This window comes from Pseudochaenichthys georgianus, chromosome 3 (assembly GCF_902827115.2).
Source record: "Pseudochaenichthys georgianus chromosome 3, fPseGeo1.2, whole genome shotgun sequence".
Taxonomy (NCBI): domain Eukaryota; kingdom Metazoa; phylum Chordata; class Actinopteri; order Perciformes; family Channichthyidae; genus Pseudochaenichthys; species Pseudochaenichthys georgianus.
The window spans coordinates 39,304,919-39,326,939 of record NC_047505.1 but is presented as its reverse complement, the minus strand read 5'-3'; the positions used below and the strand labels follow the sequence as shown (position 1 = coordinate 39,326,939).

At 48.0% G+C, this 22,021-nt stretch overlaps 1 protein-coding gene across 2 annotated transcripts in view; it reads left to right on the top strand.

Moving 5' to 3' along the window:
• gse1b (Gse1 coiled-coil protein b) overlaps nt 1–22,021 on the top strand; it is a 183,046-nt gene that overhangs the window by 56,491 nt on the left and 104,534 nt on the right. For both annotated transcript variants that reach the window (XM_034074711.1, XM_034074704.1), the window contains exon 2: nt 7,312–7,441. In XM_034074711.1, coding sequence (XP_033930602.1) covers nt 7,312–7,441 — 130 coding nt within the window. The remainder of the gene's footprint in view (nt 1–7,311; nt 7,442–22,021) is intronic.

Below are 22,021 nucleotides of genomic sequence, written 5' to 3'. Positions count from 1 at the left end.
CCAGCCAAGTTGCCCTTATGCTCTTTTTAAAGTTTTGCTTGTGGCGTTGTGCCCGAGCTATCATTAGCATTTGAGTCCCAGCTTTGGCTGTGTCCCTCATTCAATTTACTATGGAAAGCCCAGAGTGTCATACTTTAAACCCGTTTTTCGTTTAGATGCAGAGAGTAAGGTAAGTACTTTCTATTTCTTAGAAGCTATTATCTGGTCTTAACATTTGTGTTCTGACTTGGTCGCTTGATTGTTAGCAGCAGCCGCTTGGCTAACACCTTGCTGTTGAGCTTAACTATTAACTCAGGGCAGTACTCCCGCTCCCGGTAACATAGGGTTTGATTGCAGTAGCGCTAGATCGTTGTATTACTGCTCCTAGTACTAGACTCCTAGCACTAGGATGATATGCAGAGAACATCTTCACTGCGGGTGCTGTGTGCTCTGCATGTGCGGTTACTACTGTAACCATGGCCTACGGTTCTATGCGGGCTGTTCTCTTTCTTAGAAGCTAATTATCTGGTCTTAACATTGTGTTCTAACTTGGTTGCTTGATTGTTAGCAGCAGCCGCTTGGCTAACACCTTGCATGTACTGTTAAGCTTCATTATTTAACTCAGCCGGTGAGGGCAGTGCTCTCGCTCCCGCTCCCGGTAAACGCATGGTATGGTTGCAGTAGCGCTATATCGTTGTATTTACTGCTCCTAGTACTAGACTCCTAGCACTAGGACGATATGCAGAGAACAATCTTCACTCTGTGTGCTGTGTGCTCTGCATGTATCGCCATTAAGGAGGATTTCATCCTCCCAATATTATATTGTCTAGTGGGCAGCCGTTTGGCTGACACTTTTAGGCACTGGCCACAGTTACTACTGTAACTAAGGTTCTAAGCCGTAAGTACTGGCCATAATTACTACTGTAACTACGGTTCCAAGCCGTGTAAGTACTGGCCATAGTCAATACCGTAACTACGGCTCTAGGCTGTGTAAATACTGGCCATAGTTAATACTGTAGCTACGGGTTTAAGCCGTAAGTACTGGCCATAGTTACTACTGTAACTACGGTTCCAAGCCGTGCAAGTACTGGCCATAGTCAATACCGTAACTACGGCTCTATGCTGTGTAAGTACTGGCCATAGTTACTACTGTAACTACGGTTCTAAGCCATGTAAGTACTGGCCATAGTTACTACTGTAACTACGGTTCCAAGCTGTGCAAGTACTGGCCAGAGTTACTACTGTAACTACGGCTCTATGCTGTGTAAGTTCTGGCCATAGTTACGACTGTAACTACGGTTCTAATCCGTGTAAGTACTGGCCATAGTTACTACTGTAACTACGGTTATATGCCGTGTGAGCCCTGGCCATGGTTACTGCTGTAACTACGGCTCTGTGCTGTTCTCTTCTTCAGAAGCTAGTTATCTGGTCTTAAACATGTGTGTTATTTGACTTGATCTCACTTGATCGTTAGCAGCAGCTAACGTCTTGCGTATACTGTTAAGCTTCTTTATTTTACCCAGCTAGGTGAAGGCAGTGCTCTCGCTCCCGCTCCCTCTACCGGTAATGCGGATGTAGCTACATCCCTTTTTCTGTTCGGCGAGTAGTAGCACCGCTCTACTCTTCCCGTTCAGCAGGTAGCTGGTGAAGGCTGTGTTCCCGCACCCGCTCCCGGTTACGCTGCATCTGGCATTAGTTTCTAACTCAACCAGTGAAGGCAGTGTTCTCGCCCCCGCTCCTGGTAGACGCGGAACTGCCTTGTTTCTCTGTTAAGCAGGTAGCTGGTGAAGGCTGTGTTCCCGCACCCGCTCCCGGTTACGCTGCATCTGGCATTAGTTTCTAACTCAACCAGTGAAGGCAGTGTTCTCGCCCCCGCTCCTGGTAGACGCGGAACTGCCTTGTTTCTCCGTTAAGCAGGTAGCTGGTGAAGGCTGTGTTCCCGCACCCGCTCCCGGTTACGCTGCATCTGGCATTCGTCTCTAACTCAACCAGTGAAGGTAGTGTTCTCGCCCCCGCTCCTGGTAGACGCGGAACTGCCCTGTTTTCCCGTTAAGCAGGTAGCTGGTGAAGGCTGTATTCCCGCACCCGCTCCCGGTTATGCTGCATCTGGCATTCGTCTCTAACTCAGCCGGCAGAGTTCTCGCCCCCGCTCCTGGTAGACGCTGAACTGCCGTGTTTATTAATCCAGCCAGGTGAAGGCAGTGCTCTCGCTCCCGCTCCCTCTGCCGGTAACGTGGGTGTAATTACATCCCTCTTTCTGTTCGGCGAGTAGCAGCAACGCTCTACTCTTTCCATTAAGCAGGTAGCTGGTGAAGGCTGTGTTCCCGCACCCGCTCCCGGCTACGCTGCATCTGGCTACCTACAGAATGGTTCATTCATGTAGCGCCTGTATGGCTTCTCTTGAGCCCGAGGACGGCTACGACCGCTGCCCCTCCTGCCTCGGCCGCCTCTGGCGGTCAGTGGGGACGAAATTCGAGCATCTGAGGGAGGTTCTCACGGTAAACGCCTGCATGAGCTGTAGCTGCATGCCTCGGGCGCTCAGAGTGGCTAGAATCACTGAGGTGGAACGTCTGGCAGCAGCCAACAGACACCTCTCCTTGTCACATCCTCCTCCAGATCAATTCGGCCGTTCCCGGCGACTTGAGGGAGCGATGGCTATGTGTGCTCCCCCCAATAGAAGGACTAGAAACAGGCTGTCCTCTAAAGTGGATCGGCTAGCTGCCGATAGGGGCATGATGAAGTCGCCTCTTGGCCCTTCAGCCTGGGCCCGGTGTAGGGGCTGCTAGCGGGCCGCCAGCCCCCCCCCCCCCCCCCCCCCTTCGGTTGGCGCACCTCCTTCGGTTGGCGCACCTCCTTCGGCTGACGCACCTCCTTCGGTTGACGGAGCGTACCAGTCGAGCCAGGGGAGCTGTTTAGGTCAGCTGCCCTGGAGGCACTGGAGCGTGCCGCCCAAGCTAGTCAGACCAGACAGCAGCACTCGGGTCCTCGCAGACCTGTGCCCACTCCCAGCAGGCCCAGGGGCCGCTCTAGCAGCCGCACTCAACCGCCGGATTACAGGGGTGGTCTGCAGAGGTCTTAGCGGCCCACTCAACCGCCTCCCAATGACTTTCGTGCCCCAGGTCGCCCGCCTTCCAGGCGGCCTCGTGCCCCAGAGCCTTACTGGAGCCCCCAAAGAGGCTCCAGGGTCCGGGGGGCTGGGCCCTGAAATCCCGGGGGTGGTCGGCGGCTGCTTTCCCAGCAGGAGCTCACTTTCTGGGCGGTCTGTACTTCCGTCCCTTGGGTGGTTTTCACCTTAACCCAGGGGTACGGACCGCAGCTCCGGCCCCTAGCCTTCGGCTGGGTCTAATTGACAGTCGTCAGCGATCCGGCAGGGGCCGTAGCTCTGGGCCAAGAGTTGTCCGTCCTTCTGTCCAAGGACGCAATCAAGCCAGTAAGACCCTCTGCTTAGCCAGGGGGTTCTACTCGGCGTACTTTCTCGTGAGCAAGAAAGTCGGCGGATTTCGCCCGATCTTGGACCTCAGAGGAATCAACAGATTCCTGAAGGTGCTGCTATTCTATATGCTGACTACTGCATATGCACAGGTGGAGTGGTTCTCAACCGAGGGATGCCTACTTCCACGTGGGCCGGGCAAGAAGGTGCCTTATATTCAGTTCCTCCGGCCCTTGGGCAGACTGGCAGCTGCCTCGGCCGCTGGGCCCTTAGGCCCGCTGTCGTTGCGCCCCATGCAGATGTGGCTGAACAGCCTTCACTTGGACGTCAAGTGGCACAGGCACAGGGAAGTCAGGGTGTCGCAGCATTGCCTCCACTCTCTGTCACGCCGGAGGGGCAGGGCCTATCTCCTGGTAGGCGTGCCCATGGGCGCCATCCCATCCCGCCAGGAGACCATCACCATAGGTGCATGTCTCTCAGGGTGGGGTGCAGTGCGGCAGGGCAGGACCGTTCAGGGTCAGCGGTCTGCCCAGGAGAGTGCGCGCCAGGTCAACGTGCTAGAGCTTCGGGCCGTGCAGCTTGCACTCACACACTTTCTACCCCAACTGGGGGGCAAGAATGTGCGTGTTCCTTGGGGACAGCATGTACGTTGTTGCATAGACAACAGTCCCTTCTAGATAGTGGACGTTCTCACTCCACTCTGAATTTATGTGGCTGCGATTTCTGCCCGACATGTTCGGGTCGACGGCGCCACGGCGGGGTGCCACAGGTCGGTGTCCCTCTTTATGAGAGGGGCTTTACGGCAGCGTCCCCCTTGACCCCGAGGGCTCCGGCTTGGGACCTGCCCCTGCTGCCGGATGCCCTATCATCTCCTCCCTTCGAGCCCCTGGCCCAGGTGGGGCTTAGGTGGCTGCCCACGAAGGCAGCATTTCTGCTTGCCATAGCCTCAGGGAACCGAGTCGGGGAGTTGCATGTCCTCTCCATAAACAATACATGCCTGAGGTGAGACTCTCAGGCGTTGCCCTTTGGGCAAATGTGGCATTCCCGCCCGGGGTCCTTCCTCAAACCCACTTCAATCAGCTTGCCCAGCTGGCACGCTTTGACATTCAGGAGTACGGCACGTCGAAGTTGCTGTGCCCTGGGGGTGCCCAAAGGGCATATATCAAGGCTACTGCCTGTATACGGCAGGAGGAGCAACTCTTGATTTTGCCCTGGCGGCACTAAAGGAGGTTATGCCCTCTAACCAGTGGCTGCCCCACTGGGTTGTTGATACCATCTCACAGGCTTACGGGGCCAGTGGCCGCCCCCTGCCATCAGGCTGAGATGCCACTCTACAAGGAGCATCTCAACATATTGGGCTGCCCTGAGGGTGGTGCCCCTGGAGACCATCTGCGCCGCGGCGTCGTGGGCGTCTTCTGGCACATTCTCCAGTTGTCATCAGGTCAATGTCGCCACTCCCCATTCTTTGGGCGTGGTCCTTTTGCCGAGCTCCGCTGCTTCCAGTGGTGAGCAAGGGCTTGGATTCTTCATGACATTGTTGGTATAAGTCATCCAGTGCTAAAGCACCGCCTCTGGCGGTCAGTAGGGACGAAATAGAACGATAGTTTCGGCTGTAACTACGGTTCTATGAGTCCCGGATGACCGCCAGAGTTCCCTGTCACTCAAAATTCTTGTGTGCTCGTGAGAAGATTCTGGGAACAGATCCTCTGACGACACCGGCTGATATAGCCGGTGTCATGTGGGTCACAGGTGACTTTGTTGTTATTGGTACTCGAGCTGCGCATGCGCGCGATGGACATATCCAGTGCTTAAAGCACCGCCTCTGGCGGTCATCCGGGACTCATAGAACCGTAGTTACAGCCGTAACTATCGTTTTGCTACCCGTGAGATTTGGATATTAGACCAGAGCATCTAACCCTCTCTAGACTTGTTAAGCTCAGAACTATATAATGGTTGTGCCCACAGTAACACTCTGTTATGTAACATGACATACTGTAAGTAATCATGTCCCTCCCTAACTATATGGGCATAGATGAGTCATTTGGGAGCAATGATGGCAACAGCTAACCGGTACCATAAAACGTTGGCATCACAGCTTGTTCTTTAAGGCCAGTATGTTGAGTGTTACTTTCCACCATCTGTTTTGTGCACTAGCGAAGCAACAACATTTCAGTGATTCAATTATAAACGCTGATGTTTCTGCCCTGACGGAGCCATTCAGACACTTAGTTTCCTCGATCTATCTTTCTCTTTCATATTTTCATAAACAGTGTGACCACCTTACGTGTGTAGTTTTTTAAAATGCGAGTATGAAAATAACGACAGTTAATAGGCTGAACGAGAGAATGAGAGGCAGAAAAGGTTAGGAAATCTGTTGTGTATGTTTTCTTGAGAGGTAATCCCCGGGCTCAGAGCTGACTATTTACCTGCAAGATTATTTGCTTACACCTGATGTGTCAAGATGCAGACTGGAGAGGCACACCCAACACGTCTCATGAGGAGGATAGGAAAAGTAGGGAAACTCAACAAAGCAAGAAGTAAATACACCCAGTGTCTGGTAACACACACACACACACACACACGCACGCACGCACGCACGCACACACACAAGAATCCCAATACTTCAGTGGCATAGCCATTGGGAGAGTGCGTGGGAGAGGTGGATCGTTAGCCTGAACAAAGGGAGAGTTTATTGTTAAGTGAGCTGTTTAAATGCTTTTTAACTGCTGGTGTCGCGGAGGCAGCTGCCTGGGCTTGAAGGGCGGGCAGGTGGGCAGGTCTGAAAGAGGCAGTTGAAACAAACTTCCAACCAAAATATCCCCCTGACCAGCTGGTGGATTGTTGTCCAACAGCCAAAACTATTTTTTTGTATGGTACAGTATTACTGTGGTACTGTGGTATTGTGGTTTGGCCCACTCAGTCTGTAACTGTAGCAGGAAGCATTGATGCACTTTGATGCTCAAATACCTGCGTGTGTGTGTGTGAGCGTGCATATATCCCCACTTAAAAAAGCAGTAACTTCCCCCCTGGCTCCTTATGAGAAGTCATTAGGAGTGTGTCTGTGTCTTTTATTTTTAGTGTGTGTTTAGGAGGGGTTGTGGAGTCTCATCAGCCTTCAGGGCCCTCCTCGGCTCTGTCGCTCCGTGCCATGTCTCCAGCTGAGAGTTATGTATATTTCATCAGCCCTGGGTGCCTTTTTGTCTTAAGATGCGCTGCAACTCCTCTGCCTGTCTCCCTATTGCTCGTCAATGAAGGGAGCCATCACAGCCTCTTTTAAACTCTCCCCCACTTCTCTCTCTCTCCTCACTGACAGCCACCCTCTGCCTCTCCCCCTGCTTTTCATGGTCAGCTTGTCTCGCTCCTGAAGGCTCATCCCTCCTTCCTCTTTCAGCTGTGGAGAGGAGCAGAGTGGAGCACATCCAAACAGACTCGGGCTGTCAGGACAACTCTTTCTCTCTCTCTCCATCTTTGATTCTGTCAGCCTGTTTTCTGAATCTGTTTTGCAGCTCTATCACTTCAGGGACGGGACACTTCTTCACCCAGCGCTGTATCCCCTTCAGTTGTTGTCTTTTTATAGCAGAAATCTGAATGCTGTGACAGCAGCTAAAAATGGTTTCACCAATTATGGGCTATATCAGAAGTGATATAATTGCACCATCAGTGTCTTATAATGTTTGTGTTTTATTATTATGGCAATGTTGCAGTTAAACCCCTAATAATAGTGGGGCATTTTTGTTCTCATCACCGCACATCTAAGTATAAGTGTGCAACAGATTAGACAACTCAAATCTATATCTAGTATAATTGAATCATGTTTAATGAACTGCCCCAGCTTAGCTCATTGTGGTTCCAAAACGTCTCATTTGTTTCATGTATGTTAATTATGTCTTTACATCTTTTAGGCATGTACTGTGATTGAGAGTGCGGCTGGAGCCAGTAAGGAGGTGGACTCGAAGCCTTCGGTGCCTGCAGGTGACCTCACTCCTTCTCACCAAGTGACCGAGACAGAGAACGCTGAGCGCCCACTGTCCAGTGAGTACAGCTCTCCCAAACGCTCATCAATGTTGTTGCTTCAGAGGGTTTTACCACTCTTCTTTGATTCATCTTTATACCTCTTTCCGCTTCACACCATGTGATTTTTAATAGATGTTTACTGCAATAAATGACTGTGTGGCTATTCTTTTATCACTGACAGGATAAACTGAAACATTTATTATGTTTCATGTTGCATTTCTTGTTCTTGTTGCTCTGTGTGGCCACAACCTTTTACATGAACCTACACCCACTACTGAGAATAAGCCCTCTGAACGCACATCTCTACACTTAGGGGACGTCTTATCTCTGCTTCCTTTTCCTGTGTTAGTTGTCCTCCTGAGCTTGCTGTGGCAACACAGGAAGTGGAGAGACCCCTAGAGTGAATGAGATTAGGTCTGAGGCGGATCTTACACCCGAATCGAACGGTTACAACAAAACAATTTGAGTTCCTCTTTTTTAGGAGTGGTCAGCATATCTTCTTAGGGTTCACCATATTCTAACACTCCAATCGCATTCCCACAATTTCACCACCACCACTGTATATTATCTCTATACGGTATTCCTCCCAGCTGTCACTTCCTTACCTAAACGTTTCGTGTTCCATCTGTTGTCATTACAATTGTCAACCTTCACCTGCTGCCGAGTGAGACCAGTAGGACATAACAAAGATTTCCCTGCATTTTGTTTTGCAAATGTGCGGGGATCTGATCCCTTCGCCTCCTTTGAATGCATTGTTTAACAGCAACTGCTTTTTATTTCAACAATGCAAACCAGCAAACAGGACCTGCCCACAAAACGTACAAACAAAGGCTCTCAAACAAACACTGACATTGGTCTATGTCCCCACACAAATGCTTATCCTTAACACCATGTCACTCTTTTTTTATTTGTTGCTTTATTCTCTGACCACTGATCAGTCAGCTGATATTGCTGCCAACCTTGACCCAGAGCAATGGATTATAGGTTACAGGGTCATTTCACTTCCATCTCCTTGATGTGTATTATAGAGTTCAACCAGATAGATGAGTAAGCAATTTGTTGGGATGCTGGTAAACACAAGGATGATAGTGATGAAACTAGACTGGGAGATGAGTTGGGAGATGTCATCATGAAGCAGGGGCAGAAGTGTAAAAAAAGTGACATGCAAGTGTGTGAGAATGCCCCGAGGGAGGCCTTCACTACAGTGGGTTTTGGAGCTCAGTGCGTTTATGTGGAAAGTGCTGCTGTCTCCCCTTATCAGTGTAGCTGGACTGCCTTTCCACCGAGTATTTTTTTTCTCAAGTGTTTACACTTAAATCTAATTTTCTCAACCCACCACCCTCCGTTTTTTTCACTTTCTCTCGCCCTGTTCTCTTTCTCTCTGCTCACCACTTCCTCTAGGTTAGGCCACTCTCTCTGTTTTCTCTAAGGCTATTTCTGTTTTGGCCGAGAGGGCCCCCCTGTCGTTTACGGAAATTCATCACAACCCCCACACACACAGACAGTCACACTAGCTCAACCACAGCACACTGAAAGGCACCTGGTTAAACAGTCATGACATACAGGGCCACAGACACACGTACACGCAGAACACTGAACGCTCCTCCTACTGTGGGTTGAGAACAGGGTTTTCATGAGTTATTTAAGCGCCCTCCATCATGCGTGTACGCTGACATGACACGGCCCATTTCCTCCGCTCAGCCTAGAAACGTGACACAAGACATGCTTGCGGTGTTCACACAGAAGAGAGTAGAGAGGTGCACAATCTGTCATGATCTTAATACTGTCAGGTTTAAATCATTAAATGGGCCCCTACGCTACAGCTAGAGTAAAGCCAAAGGGAGAGGCTTATGATTTGAGACAGTTGATGTTGCACAGTCATGCTGCCGCCAGGGTTTCAGATGACCGTATGTGAAACTTTAGTGACTTAGGCCCCGGCCACACGAGGACGAAAACGGCTAAACGCATAGGATTAACGCAAATGCAATCGCAAAAAAGCTTCCGCCCACACGCAATATTCACCGGATAGTGTCTGCCCACACGAGACCGCTCCGTTTAGCTCCAACCGCTGGAGAAGCTGCAGTACATATGCAGGAGCCTGTACGTGGCGCTGTAACTTCCTCCACAAAAGCAGCGAAGAAGCATGGTTGTCATGGTTGCCCTTCTGTTTATTCTCCGCGGTGGGGGCCGAGGGAACCGGGCAGAGTTTTTCGCCAGTCAACGTGTATTAAAGTTTAAATCTTCCGGACAAAATTTTAAAAGTGCCGGTCAAAGGTCTTCTTTGTTATTTATTGAGCTTTAAAACAAATGAATAACGACTCTATATAATATAATGATAAAATACACGGAGCCTCTCTTTTTCCTCCCTCTCTTCGGACAGCGTCAGTGTCTGTCTCATGCAGCAGCTCATCCAGTAATGAGTGACCCGGCCGACAGTAAAAAATAAACATATTTATAACTAGTTTAGGTAGTTTGAGAGGTAATTAAAATAGCTAAGGGTGATGATCTGACTTGAAGTGTGTGTTTTGCTGCAGCGGGAGGAGCTGCAGGTGAGCAGAGCTGCGTGTCTCCGTCCTGTCAGATTAGACTTCACTCGCGTTTAAGTCCATATCGAGAGAAAGATAAATAATCTGAATTCAGTGAGCAGTTTACTTTGACGCGGGGGTGAGCAGCAGAGGTGGGGAGAGGCGGGGCTATTGCCTCATCATTATCAGAAAATGATCGTATAGGGCGTACACACGGAGCTGTTGGACCCCCAGAGCATTACGTATGCCGTTCTATCCACCTTGGGACCCGTTATCGTTTCCGTAGTCGTTTAGTGCCGTATTCGGTCGTCCTCGTGTGGCCGAACGGTCTATATGACACTAAACAGTAAAGCAAACGACCGTTTTCGTCCTCATGTGGCCGGGGCCTTAATGGTCTTAACTCTAATGTAAACATTTGCTTTGACCAGTGCAATTCAGAGGGAGGGAAGCAGTGGGTTTTTCTTGCACTGTGATATTAAACAATATCAGTATTTGAGTTAAGAAGATCAAGAATACAATTCTCATTCATTCAGATCAATACTTTTTTGTTTGTATCCCTACAGTATGTCTCAATTCGAATTTCTCATCATGGCCAACAGGAGCCCCTATCAGACAGGAATCAGGCTTGGGGGGAGGGGGGGGGATGTGACAAATGGGCTGACCACTTCAGGCCCATGGACCCGTGAACACTTCACATCAGCAGCCACTCAAAACAAGCACACAGTCAATTCATCACTGTCATTGGTGAAGGGACAAGCTGAACCTCCCTGTCTGCATAGACATGTAAAAGAGGGAGGGGCACACAGGACCATTGCAAAGGGCAGAATATGTGACGAGGGAATATAGACCATTATGTCCTTCAATGTCAACGAGTCATCAAGTTGTATGAGTGGTTTGGATTTATTGTGTTCTCCACAGCCTCCAATATTGTCATTTTGAGCAAATACATTTACAGATATGCACATGTGTGTTCATAATATGTGTGTCTTGGAATTACATATTACACACTGATGATGTGATTGTCACGAGAGAGGCTGTGAGTGTGTTTTGCTTGGAGCGGCACAGCTGGACTTGGCAGACTTGGCAGTCTTATGCGTTTGGCTGCTGGCCAATTCAATGCAATTACAATTACCGGGCACGGAGCACCACTGAAGAGTGGGTGTGGGTGCTGGTTGAGGCACAGAGGGGGGGTAATTCACAGTATTTGGCAACCCGCCTTTGCTGGGGAAGAGAATCAATGTTGGTGTCTGTGAGCGTGTTGCTCTAGCCGCTGTGGTTAACATTGGAAATTAAGAGTCTTGCATGGAGAACACAGCAGTGAGGTTCAATCCATAAACAGCCATGTTACAAGGGAACGCACGCACACACACACACACACACACACACACACACACACACACACACACACACACACACACACACACACACACACACACACACACACACACACACACACACACACACACACACACACACACACACACACACTAAATGAGGAACAGTCTGTCCATGAGAGGGTGATTACATATGAACAGAGCAGCAGGTGGAGGGATGATAGTAGCCGTGTGCAGAAAGAATAGAGCGGAGGTTTGACAGCGTGCTGGCAGGTGGGTAACTAAGGTATTGGGAGCATGGCGAAGAAAGAGACGAGGACAATGAATGGAGAGACGACAAGAGATGTGTTTGGAGAGAGAGATCAGAAGGTGACAGAGGAGGCATGGAGAGGAATTCAACTGCTTGATCCCCCTCACCCCTCACCCTCCGTTCCCTCTCTTTTCTTTTGTCCCCCTCAGTAGGGATAGCAGGAGGGTGGGCTAACTTCGAATGACAGTGACAAGCTTGCCACTGCTCCCATGAAGCACAGCAGATGGAAGTGTATGTGTGTGTGTGTTTTTTTTTTCTGTGATTAAAATGCATGAACCTACACCCACTACTGAGAATAAGCCATGCCCTCTGAACGCACATCTCTACACTTAGGGAACGTCTTATCTCTGCTTCCTTTTCCTGTGTTAGTTGTCCTCCTGAGCTTGCTGTGGCAGCACAGGAAGTGGAGAGACCTAGGGATGCATATCGTTGACTTTTTTACGATACCGATACCACTGAACGATACCAATACTCAACCGATACATATCGTGATACTTTGAAAATGTATCATCCCACAATTACTCCCATGAAGCGCTTTACGATATAGTTAACATGTCAAATGAATATTAAATTCAATTGTGGGACTTCTTGGACCTTTTAGTACTGAACAAACAATGAAAAATACTTTCAAAATATGAAGAAAACCGATTATGGAATATCTTCAGGTGTGCCGCGTGAATAGCACATCTTGTCAATGCAAACAGACCGTTATAGCACCGTTATAATTCATGTTAAACCTGAGATTCGACTAGACAACAAATACATAATAGAATAATGGTCATGAGATCTCGGCATTGCACAAACAAACAAATCTCATCTTTAAAATCAACATTTACCTTCACTGGTGAGAGAAAACAAATCCCATCACAGTTCATTTGTGGGACTTTTACCTTTCTAGTATTGAACAAACAATGAAAAATACATAAAATATGAAGAAAAACGATTATGCAATCTAATTTATAACACCCGCCATCACGGGCCACGGACTCACTTTAAAATAAAAAAAAAATGTAAAGAAAAAGAAATATATATATATTTTTTTAAAGTATCGAAACCGGATCTGATTTCGGTACGGTATACCGTAGCCACCAATAACCGGTATTTCGGTAATACCGGATACCGGTATGCATCCCTAGAGAGACCCCTAGAGTGAATGAGATTAGGTCTGAGGCGGATCTTACACCCTAATCGAACAGTTACAACAAACACATTTGAGTTCCTCTTTTTTCGGAGTGGTCAGCATATCTTCTTGCGATGTTGCCCATGTGGCTGTTTGTTCATTCCTCCATTTGAGTGATTCAGTAACGTAATGATCTTTGAGAAACACGGCTCTGTTCTGCAGTGCGGCGCCAGTCCTGGCGGGCATGGGGGAATTATTCAGGAGACAGTGGGTTTGGCCTTGTGCCTCGGTTATTAGCCACTCACAGGGTGGGCACGGGGTTATGCCCCGACTCAATCGCTCACTGTGTTTGCATGTTTGCGCTAAATGTGTTTGTTTGTGTGTGTGTACCGTTTGAGACCGGATTCTCCTCTGGTCACACTGACCTTATTGTGCAATCACTTCTGGTTGGTTTGTGCCTTTTCCACCACATTCCTCTCTCCCAACGGCTGAGAAACAGGCCGTCAGCCCCCCCACCCCGTCTCTCACTTTCTCTCATCTATCCTCCCGATGGGTTTGATTTACTGACTGTGGTTTTCCACCCAGAGCCTGGGAGCCAGAAAGAGTAGATTGAGGGAGAGAGCTATGGATTCACAGCCAGCGAAGCACGTCATTACTTGGCCGTAGCTCATCAGCAGATACATCAGCAGGCTGGAGGACTAATAGATGCGAGCTGTCGCCGTTCAGGAAGTAATAAACCTCTCTCCATTTCATCCCCTTAATTATTTCCTTTTCACGCGTTGCATGAATTACACAAAATGATGACAGCAAAGAGCATCTGAAAGCGTGTTATGTTATTCAAGGCTGAATATTTGCCTGCATTATACATACAGTACAACTCAACGTGGGCCGAATGATTCCTCTTTTGGAGTTATATTTAGGCCATAGTGAGGCCACTCCATGTGAGGTTAATGTTCAGTTTAGTGGCGCGAGGTCAGCTTACAGACAGTAGCCCTGAAAAAGATGACCACTTAGTGAGAGACCTCCAGACTCTGACCTTTGACCTCACAAAGGAAACAGGTGTTCAAGCAGGATTAAGCCTGACTGCCTGCACACTTAGAGCTGGCAGAAGGCTGGTTTGTGTTAGGGGTGTGTATCTGTCTCTTTCAATTTACAGCAGATGGATACAAATATTAAAACCGTACAATGTAATACAGCATCAACACAAACCAAAGAGGGGCGATCAATACCTTTTGGGGGAATGGGTTTTATGCAGTGGAACATTTTTGGATGAAAACAGTGCTGCAACTTGTGTGTGTTTGTGTGTCTTCTATATTTGGTTTATTCCTTTTCTTTTCTTTTTCTTATGCTCTATGTTTTTCCTTCTGTCTTCTCCCTCCCCACAACTTCCTTTTGGTTTATATCTCTTATTCTCTCCATCCCTCTCTGCAACCCCATGACTTTAATCATCCCTTCCTCCCACCCTTGCCTCCCTGTCTCCACCTCCACCATCTCTCCCTCCTTCCTTCCTGCTCTTCGATCCCTCTCTCCTTCCCTCCTCTCTAACTGTCCTCCACTGTCAGGAGACTTGGCTGAGGCTAAGTGCTTTTTGCTGTCTCGCTGCAGGAGGGACTGTAATAAAGCTTGTCAGTGGGAGGCATGGGTCGCACTGTCACATGTTCTTTGTCTCCCCTCTGTTAACTCCCCCCCCATTCCTGCCAACCCCCACGCCACTCTACTCCGAGATCCTTTGGCTTTTATTTTGCTCTCTCATTTGTCTGCCCTTTCTTCCCCATTTCGTCTTGCTCTTACCCGAAACTGTGCTCCTTGACTTGTCTCTCATGTCTTGCTCTCTCTCTTTGGTTTCCTTGCCAACGGCACTTTCAGGAACATGATGAAGAAGAGCAGCAACAGGAGACATCCCTCTAACCAACTGCACACACACACAGACACGCGCACACACGCACAAAATCCATGTAAATGACTCAAGGTGAGGTTGTATTGTTTGCCCAGCTGCTGCTGCTAACTAGCCTCCCCTTTTCCATAGTAGACCAGCAGGCTGCATGGAATCAGCTTCCTCTACTCAAAACAGTTCTCTCTGTTCCTGCTTGACTTTTTATATTTGCGCACACTGTTTGTGCTTGTATGTTTGTGTAGATGTGTACGCTTGTTACTGCACATTACACTCAAAGGGCATCTAAGGGTTAGAGCTGGCACACTATTTGCATGCATGTGTTTTCAGACTCATTGAAACCCATTTATGATTACAGTTTGTGTGTGTGTGTGTGTGTGTGTGTGTGTGTGTGTGTGTGTGTGTGTGTGTGTGTGTGTGTGTGTCTATACAGCAATTTAAATGGCTCATACACAGTATCTTGTTCTAGCCACAGGATGGCAATACTGAGCCTGTTCTTTAAAGGAACAAGCCACTGTTCTCTCTCACACACACACACACACACACACACACACACACACACACACACACACACACACACACACACACACACACACACACACACACACACACACACACACACACACACACACACACACACACACACACACACACACACACACACACACACACACGGCCCTCTTTAGTCTGAGTTAGCCCAGGCTTGTGTAAGGTGAATAATTTAGTCGTGGCCATGTTAATGGCTGACAGGGAACATGGCCTCTCTACTCTGCTGTTGGCCCTTTACTAGTACATTCTGGGTGTTTCTCAATCGCGAGGATGCTGGCTTGGTAGTCGCGTACTTCCAAGGAAAATGCGCCATAAATGTCACTTTTAGGGTTTGAAGGCCTGTTACAAAAACATTTAAGAAAACTCAATAATTGTCTCCAATATAATTGTACAGTTACCATTTGAGGGTCTCATATACAATTAGCATTATTTAACCACAATTTACTGCTGTTGTAAATGTTATTAACATCAAAGAGCAATTTCACCCAGTTAGTCCTTATTAACAATTTCCTTCAACAACCTCGCTGCAAAATATTACAACTACAAAAAGATAGCTGCAGTAATTTATATTGACTTATCCTGTCCAATATGTTCCAAGTTATTTCCAATCCCCTGCCACTAGATAGCATAAACCATTTCCAATTACCTGGCAGAAACATCTCTTAAAACTAAGTATTTTAGCACTCCTAAAACCTTATTATGACTTCCTACCAACCATCACACAAAGCACAAATAGATGAAGATGAAAACATGAGGATTTGATCTTGTTTGCCAAGGGCATGAATAAATATTTATAAACACTCTTATATTGAAATCTCTGGATGTATTTACAAGGGAAATTATTGACTTGGTTTTTCATATTTATAATATTATTAATGGGTCACTTTTGAAAGTACATTTTTAGTTAAAATCTATGAGCAATGTTTTTAATTCTGTGACATTTTTATCTCTATGGCTCATCTTCATTTGATTATATTTCACTGTTGTCGTATATTTTTATTTTCTCTGTGATCCCCCTTCTGTTTTTCACCTTATCTACTAATTCCCCACCTTTCTGTCCTCATTCTTGACATAAACTGTTGTGTGTTGTTGTGTGTGTGTGTGTGTGTGTGTGTGTGTGTGTGTGTGTGTGTGTGTGTGTGTGTGTGTGTGTGTGTGTGTGTGTGTGTGTGTGTGTTTTCTATATCTCTAGGCCAAGTCAAGCGCTATTAATGTTTTGATGGCCCTACTGGGCTTCAGCTCTCCGTGGATGCGACATGGTTGAAAAAGAATATGACCCTAACACTAATGCAATCATATACACTAAACAAATTATAGCTCCCTCTCCCTCCGCCTCTCTCCCTTCATTTCTCTCGCTCTCAATTCAACCATGACGCTGTTACATGTGGTGTACGTGGTTTTCAGCTTGTACAGCCTCCGTGTGTTTTTCTGCCTCGCTCCATCTTTCTCTCTGATACGATCAGCATGACTGTGTTTGGGGCAGTAGGAGCCGTGGAGCCTGGCTGCAGCAGCTCTGAGGTCTGGCCAGGCTCAGCCAGGCTCGGGGGGGGATTGGAAGTGACGTGTCCAGGGTGAGACACCCCATAGTTGGGACTCCCCACCAGCCTCTCTGGCTCCAGCCTGGCTGATGGAGTCCAGCTGGGCGTGGAGAGGAGGTGCTCCATCTATCTCCTGGAGCATCTGTGTGTCAAATCAAAAGGCTCCTCATGTTTGCATTCCTTTTTTATTGACCTCACCACCAGTTCACCCCAATAATTATACGCTACATTTCATGCATTTGTTTCTTTCATTTCCCTTTTTTCTTTCTTGTTTCTTTCTTTCCATGGCTTTTCACACATGCACTTGTTCTCCTCTATCTCTATCTCTATCTCACTACTACACACACACATGCAGAACCCTGGAGGGGGGGTCATGATTGAGGCGTGCCGTTAATTAGCCGGCAGTGGATGTTGTAGCAAAGCAATGGTAGGGTGTAATTAATTAGGTGGCATGTGCACAGTGGGAGAAAAAGAGGGAGAGTAGAGATGGATTAAGAGAGAAATACCCGCTATCAGTCCTCTTTTTATCCTCTGAGCTCCGATGAGTTCCCCCTAATGAGAAACAACGAGATGCTCCCAACCAGGGAAGAAAGCATTTTGTCCTTTTAGATGTTCTCTCTGCCTTTCCTCTGCTTGTCGTTCTGTCACCGCCTTGTTCTCTTTTCATCTGCATATCACATCCGTGCTATTGCTAGTGGGGTGCCAAGGAGTTGGAGTCGCCAGCCATAGCTCTCGTACAGTAGAGTGAACACAGCCTCTGGGACACGCCCAGACACACTCAGGCCGTGATGACAGCTATACACAGCAGAGAGAGGATGCAGTGGGACAGGGACTGCATTTCTGTGCATTTGTGGGAGATTATGGGTGTTTACAGATCCCTGTCGTAATGGCTGCTGATATGTTGTATGTGTGCTAGTAGGGCTGGTTTTGTTTATGAGAAAAAAGAAGGGAAAAATAGAGAGTGAAAAATGATATATGGAGAGATCTCAAAAAGGCATAGAACATGTGGGAGGGAGGCAAGAGGTGCCAAACACTCGGAGCTCCATTGATCCACTCCTCAGTTCAGCACTGACTCCTTGACCTCATTCAGAAGCACCTCTCTGTGTGTGTGTGTGTGTGTGTGTGTGTGTGTGTGTGTGTGTGTGTGTGTGTGTGTGTGTGTGTGTGTGTGTGTGTGTGTGTGTGTGTGTGTGTGTGTGTGTGTGTCTGTGTGTGTCTATTCAGCTGTATATGTGTATATGTGTGTGTGTGTGTGTGTGTGTGTGTGTGTGTGTGTGTGTGTGTGTGTGTGTGTGTGTGTCAAAGGCCTATCTATTGTACGATGTATCTGTTTACAATGAGCACAGACAATCTAAACCTGTGTCAACCTGCACCCTTTCACAGCATCATGAATATTTAGATGCACCCCCCCCCCCCCCAGCGCACCACAATCATCCTGCTGCTGATTTGATTCCTCTCAGAGACACCCAAATGCATGCAGCACAGCCCCCCCACACACACACACACACACACACACACATACATACATACATACATACATACACACACACACACACACACACACACACACACACACACACACACTTCTTAGTGTAAACTGATATTTTAATGGCCGCCTGTCCTGTCCTGTCCTGTGTGACTGAAACGGTCCTAGGTGACAGGTTTATGGACAGTTTGCCAATGTCAGCAGAGACGGACAGCTATTTACAGCCCGGCGTTAAACACGTCGGACGCTGGCAGTTCACATAAATCCCCGGGTAGGATCGGCCTGCGGATGATACACACTTTCGACCGCGCTCTGACGTAAATCGTCAAAAACACACATGCAGTATACAGCAGGTGATCACTCGGTCAACCACTCAGTTCTTTTTAACCTTCTTAATACTTCCCACATACCACGCGCTGTAGATCTGTATCTAAGTTATTTACGGCGCCCTGCCATCACGTTAACAGCCAGCACTCGCTTTCCCTCCCTCTGTCTCTCTCTCTCTCAAAGCCTTTCTCTCGGTCTCCCGTCCCCCTTCAACTATCATTAAGCTTTACGAGGTGTCCTAAAAGAAGCCCAAGGCGTGCGCCCCTCCCCCCCCCCCCTTAAGTCGTGGATATTGATATCCGCCATAAGTCAGAAGTGCCTCTCTCTGTTACCGAGGAGAAATTGATGACAGGAGGGGAGTGGAGCTGGCAGGGAGTAATATGAGTTTGCCTGTGTGTCTGTGTTTGTGCGAGGCCTCTACAAGTGTGCGCTGCATACAAACAGACACATTAAGAGAAAGAGAGGAGTTGGTTTTGCGAGGCGGCAGGTTCATCGAAGGAGAGGCCTGCTAATGGAGAAAAAAGGGAGACTAAGAGACAGAGATCTGGCCAGATAGGGAGGAGGAGGAGGAGGAGGGGGGAGGGAGGGAGACCTTTTCTTTATGAGCTCTCCCTCTGTGTTTGATACTGTTGCTATAAACAGGAGGTCAGCTGAAGAGTGGCTGTTTATAAGGTCCATCTCTCAGAGTGAGCATATCACAAAGCCCATGAAACCCTGATCAGTCTGCTGGGGTTTGTGTGTCTTCTCTGTGTGTATGTGTGTGGTTGTGTTAACCATCAGAACCATAAGCGACCATCTGTCTCACAATCTAAGAGAGCGCACGTCTCGTTGCATCGTGTTTCATGCTGAGTGAGTTAGCTTGTTTGAATGCAACTCCGTCTGCGTGTGTGTGTGTCTGTTGCAGCGGAAGGTGCGCTGGAAACCCTGTTCTCTCAATCACGAACACACACATCGTTCACCTTGGAGCTTATTCTTACAATGCTCCGTGTTTTTGTGCAACCGCATTAGCATACAGGGGGTGTCTCCACGAGAGCAGATTAGACTGATCTCACATGAAGAGAAACTACCTTCCCAATGTGGTTGGTCCACGGCTGAGTCATGCTAACTTGCTCGGCACACAACATTTAGTTTCTTCAGATGTGGCTAAATGCTGTGATTAGTACACTTGTTTACTGTGTTGGTTTTCCTTTTCGTATACTTGCGTGTGTGTGTGTGTGTTTGTGTGTTCCTACTTCTGGTTGTTCTATTCCACTGGGGATAAAGAAAAGGTTTGTTTGATTAATTAATTCTGTTAGACATGAATGTAAATCATCAAAGGAGTTCATTTGCATTTAGTGTTTAATTATTCATGAGCTGCGATTGCTCATGAATTAGGACACCTGTGAGGGCTCTCTCTCTCTCTCTCTCAAGCTCAGACACTTACTCATGCACACATGCACACACACCAGCACATCCCGGGATGTGACCTCGTGTGTTTAAGCAGACCTGCTCGTCAGCCCTGTGTGTGTGCTGCCGCGCGCTGGGATGCAGGTCACTGCAGGTTCGTGGAGGTATTATTAGGTTATGTTGGCGCTCTGGCTGGGGTTCAAGCGCTCTGATTAGGTTACCGTGCAGCGCTAAAGCTCAGACTGTCACCCTGACTGTATGATTCATCTCCATGGAGACGAGAGAAGAGCTCTGATCTAATTGCCCATACTGCTGTCATCTCTGACTTGAGGAGATGGCTGGGTGGCGTGAACAGGGCGAGAGGAGCAAGTGAGGAAGAGGCGAGGAGGGACGGAGTTTGAAAAAGAGTGATAGCGTTATATGAGGGGGACATTTCAGATCATGAGCTGGTGCCTACAGCACAGAGCCTGATGAAAGCAAGCGCATATTATGTGTCTTCTTATCCCCTCCTCTTCCTCGTTTCCCCCCTCATCATCAGCATCATCCAACTGATTCACAAATGGGCCCTTGTTGCCATGGATATGAGCAATGGTTCTCCTGTTCTGCTCGATGGGGCTCAGTGATAAATGGCGGGATGTGGAGGAAGTTAATAATTTATCCCGAGGAGGGCGCGACCGTTCGGGGCAGCGTTACCTAGCGTAATGGGTTAAGTGCAGCGATTGTGCCGTGCCGAGCAATAGACTCACAGGAGGTGATGTATAAAAAATGAATAAAGGCTGAGTGGAGCCTGCTGGGAAAGAATTGTCAAGGGAATGTGTTTGTGTGTGTGTGTGTGTGTGTGTGTGTGTGTGTGTGTGTGTGTGTGTGTGTGTGTGTGTGTGTGTGTGTGTGTGTGTGTGTGTGTGTGTGTGTGTGTGTGTGTGTGTGTGTGTGTGTGTGTGTGTGTGTGTGTGTGTGTGTGAGAGAGAGAGGTGGGGGGTTGGTGTGTTGGGAAGAAGGCTTTGTCATTTCTTGAAGGTATAGGGTTGTCAGGTAAAGAACAGTAGAGACTTAATGGAGCTCCTCCAGGCTTTCAGTACAGATCTCCTCCCACTCTGCTTTGACTAGACATGAGAAACAGCTCAGTATGCTTTGGGCTTTGAAGTGTGACAGCAGCAGCAGCGACAGATGCAGCTGCTGCAGAACAGAGAGGCGGGCCTGTTCACTGTGCACACTGCACTGTCATGATCAATGACTCATTGACACGCAATATGTAAACATTAAGAGACATGCATACATGGGCATTTTCTGTCCTTCATTATCCAAGATTTCGAGTTTATTTGATCACAACATTTGTCATTTTCCTCTTTCTTTTTCGTCCTTCTAGAATAGCATGCTCACATGTGTTGCTATATTGTAATAAGGGAGAGAAAGGGCACACGAGTGAGTAAGGGCACATGGGGTAGGCCCACACCATAGAGCATTAACTCGGCACCTGCTTCGCGTATTCTCAGCAATTTATGAGGTGCTACACTCTTAACGCCGCCTCCCTCCCTCCCTCCCTCCCATCCTCCCTCCTCCTCCCTCTGCCGGCCCCTCTATCTCTCAGATCTTACCGTTTGAGGCTGATACCGTGTGCCCGGGTTTATGCAGGGGTCATCATATTGTGTTAATCCCAGAGAACATATCGGATCAGCTTGATTTCTTTATTGTCCTGATGCCCCATATGCAGGGGCTCAACGCTACTTAGAATGATCCTCTTCTCGTGATTGGAGAGAAGAAGCTGTAGTCAGTTTTCTGCGCCGGAGCTGGAGTCTATTGTGTCGGATACTCTGCGGTGTTCCTGAAGTGGTTTTGGAAAATAACAATAGCTTGTGTTGGAACATAGCAGAGTCTTGCATCCTTTGCTTGTATCGCCTCCCACTGATTGGTTGATGGGATTTTCAACACTCGTGTCCAGCTTGAATAGTGCAGCTTTTGTCCCTTCTTCTTAACTGTGTAGCTACCCAGTGGAAAATATGACTTGTGGTTTCTTTTTCATTTCTTCTCCATTTTCTCTCGAGTGCCAGGAGCCTTTTTTCTTTGCCTCCTTTTGGCTGATAAGTGATGCAGATAGCTGTGATGGATAATGTCGCACACACACACAGTCAGAT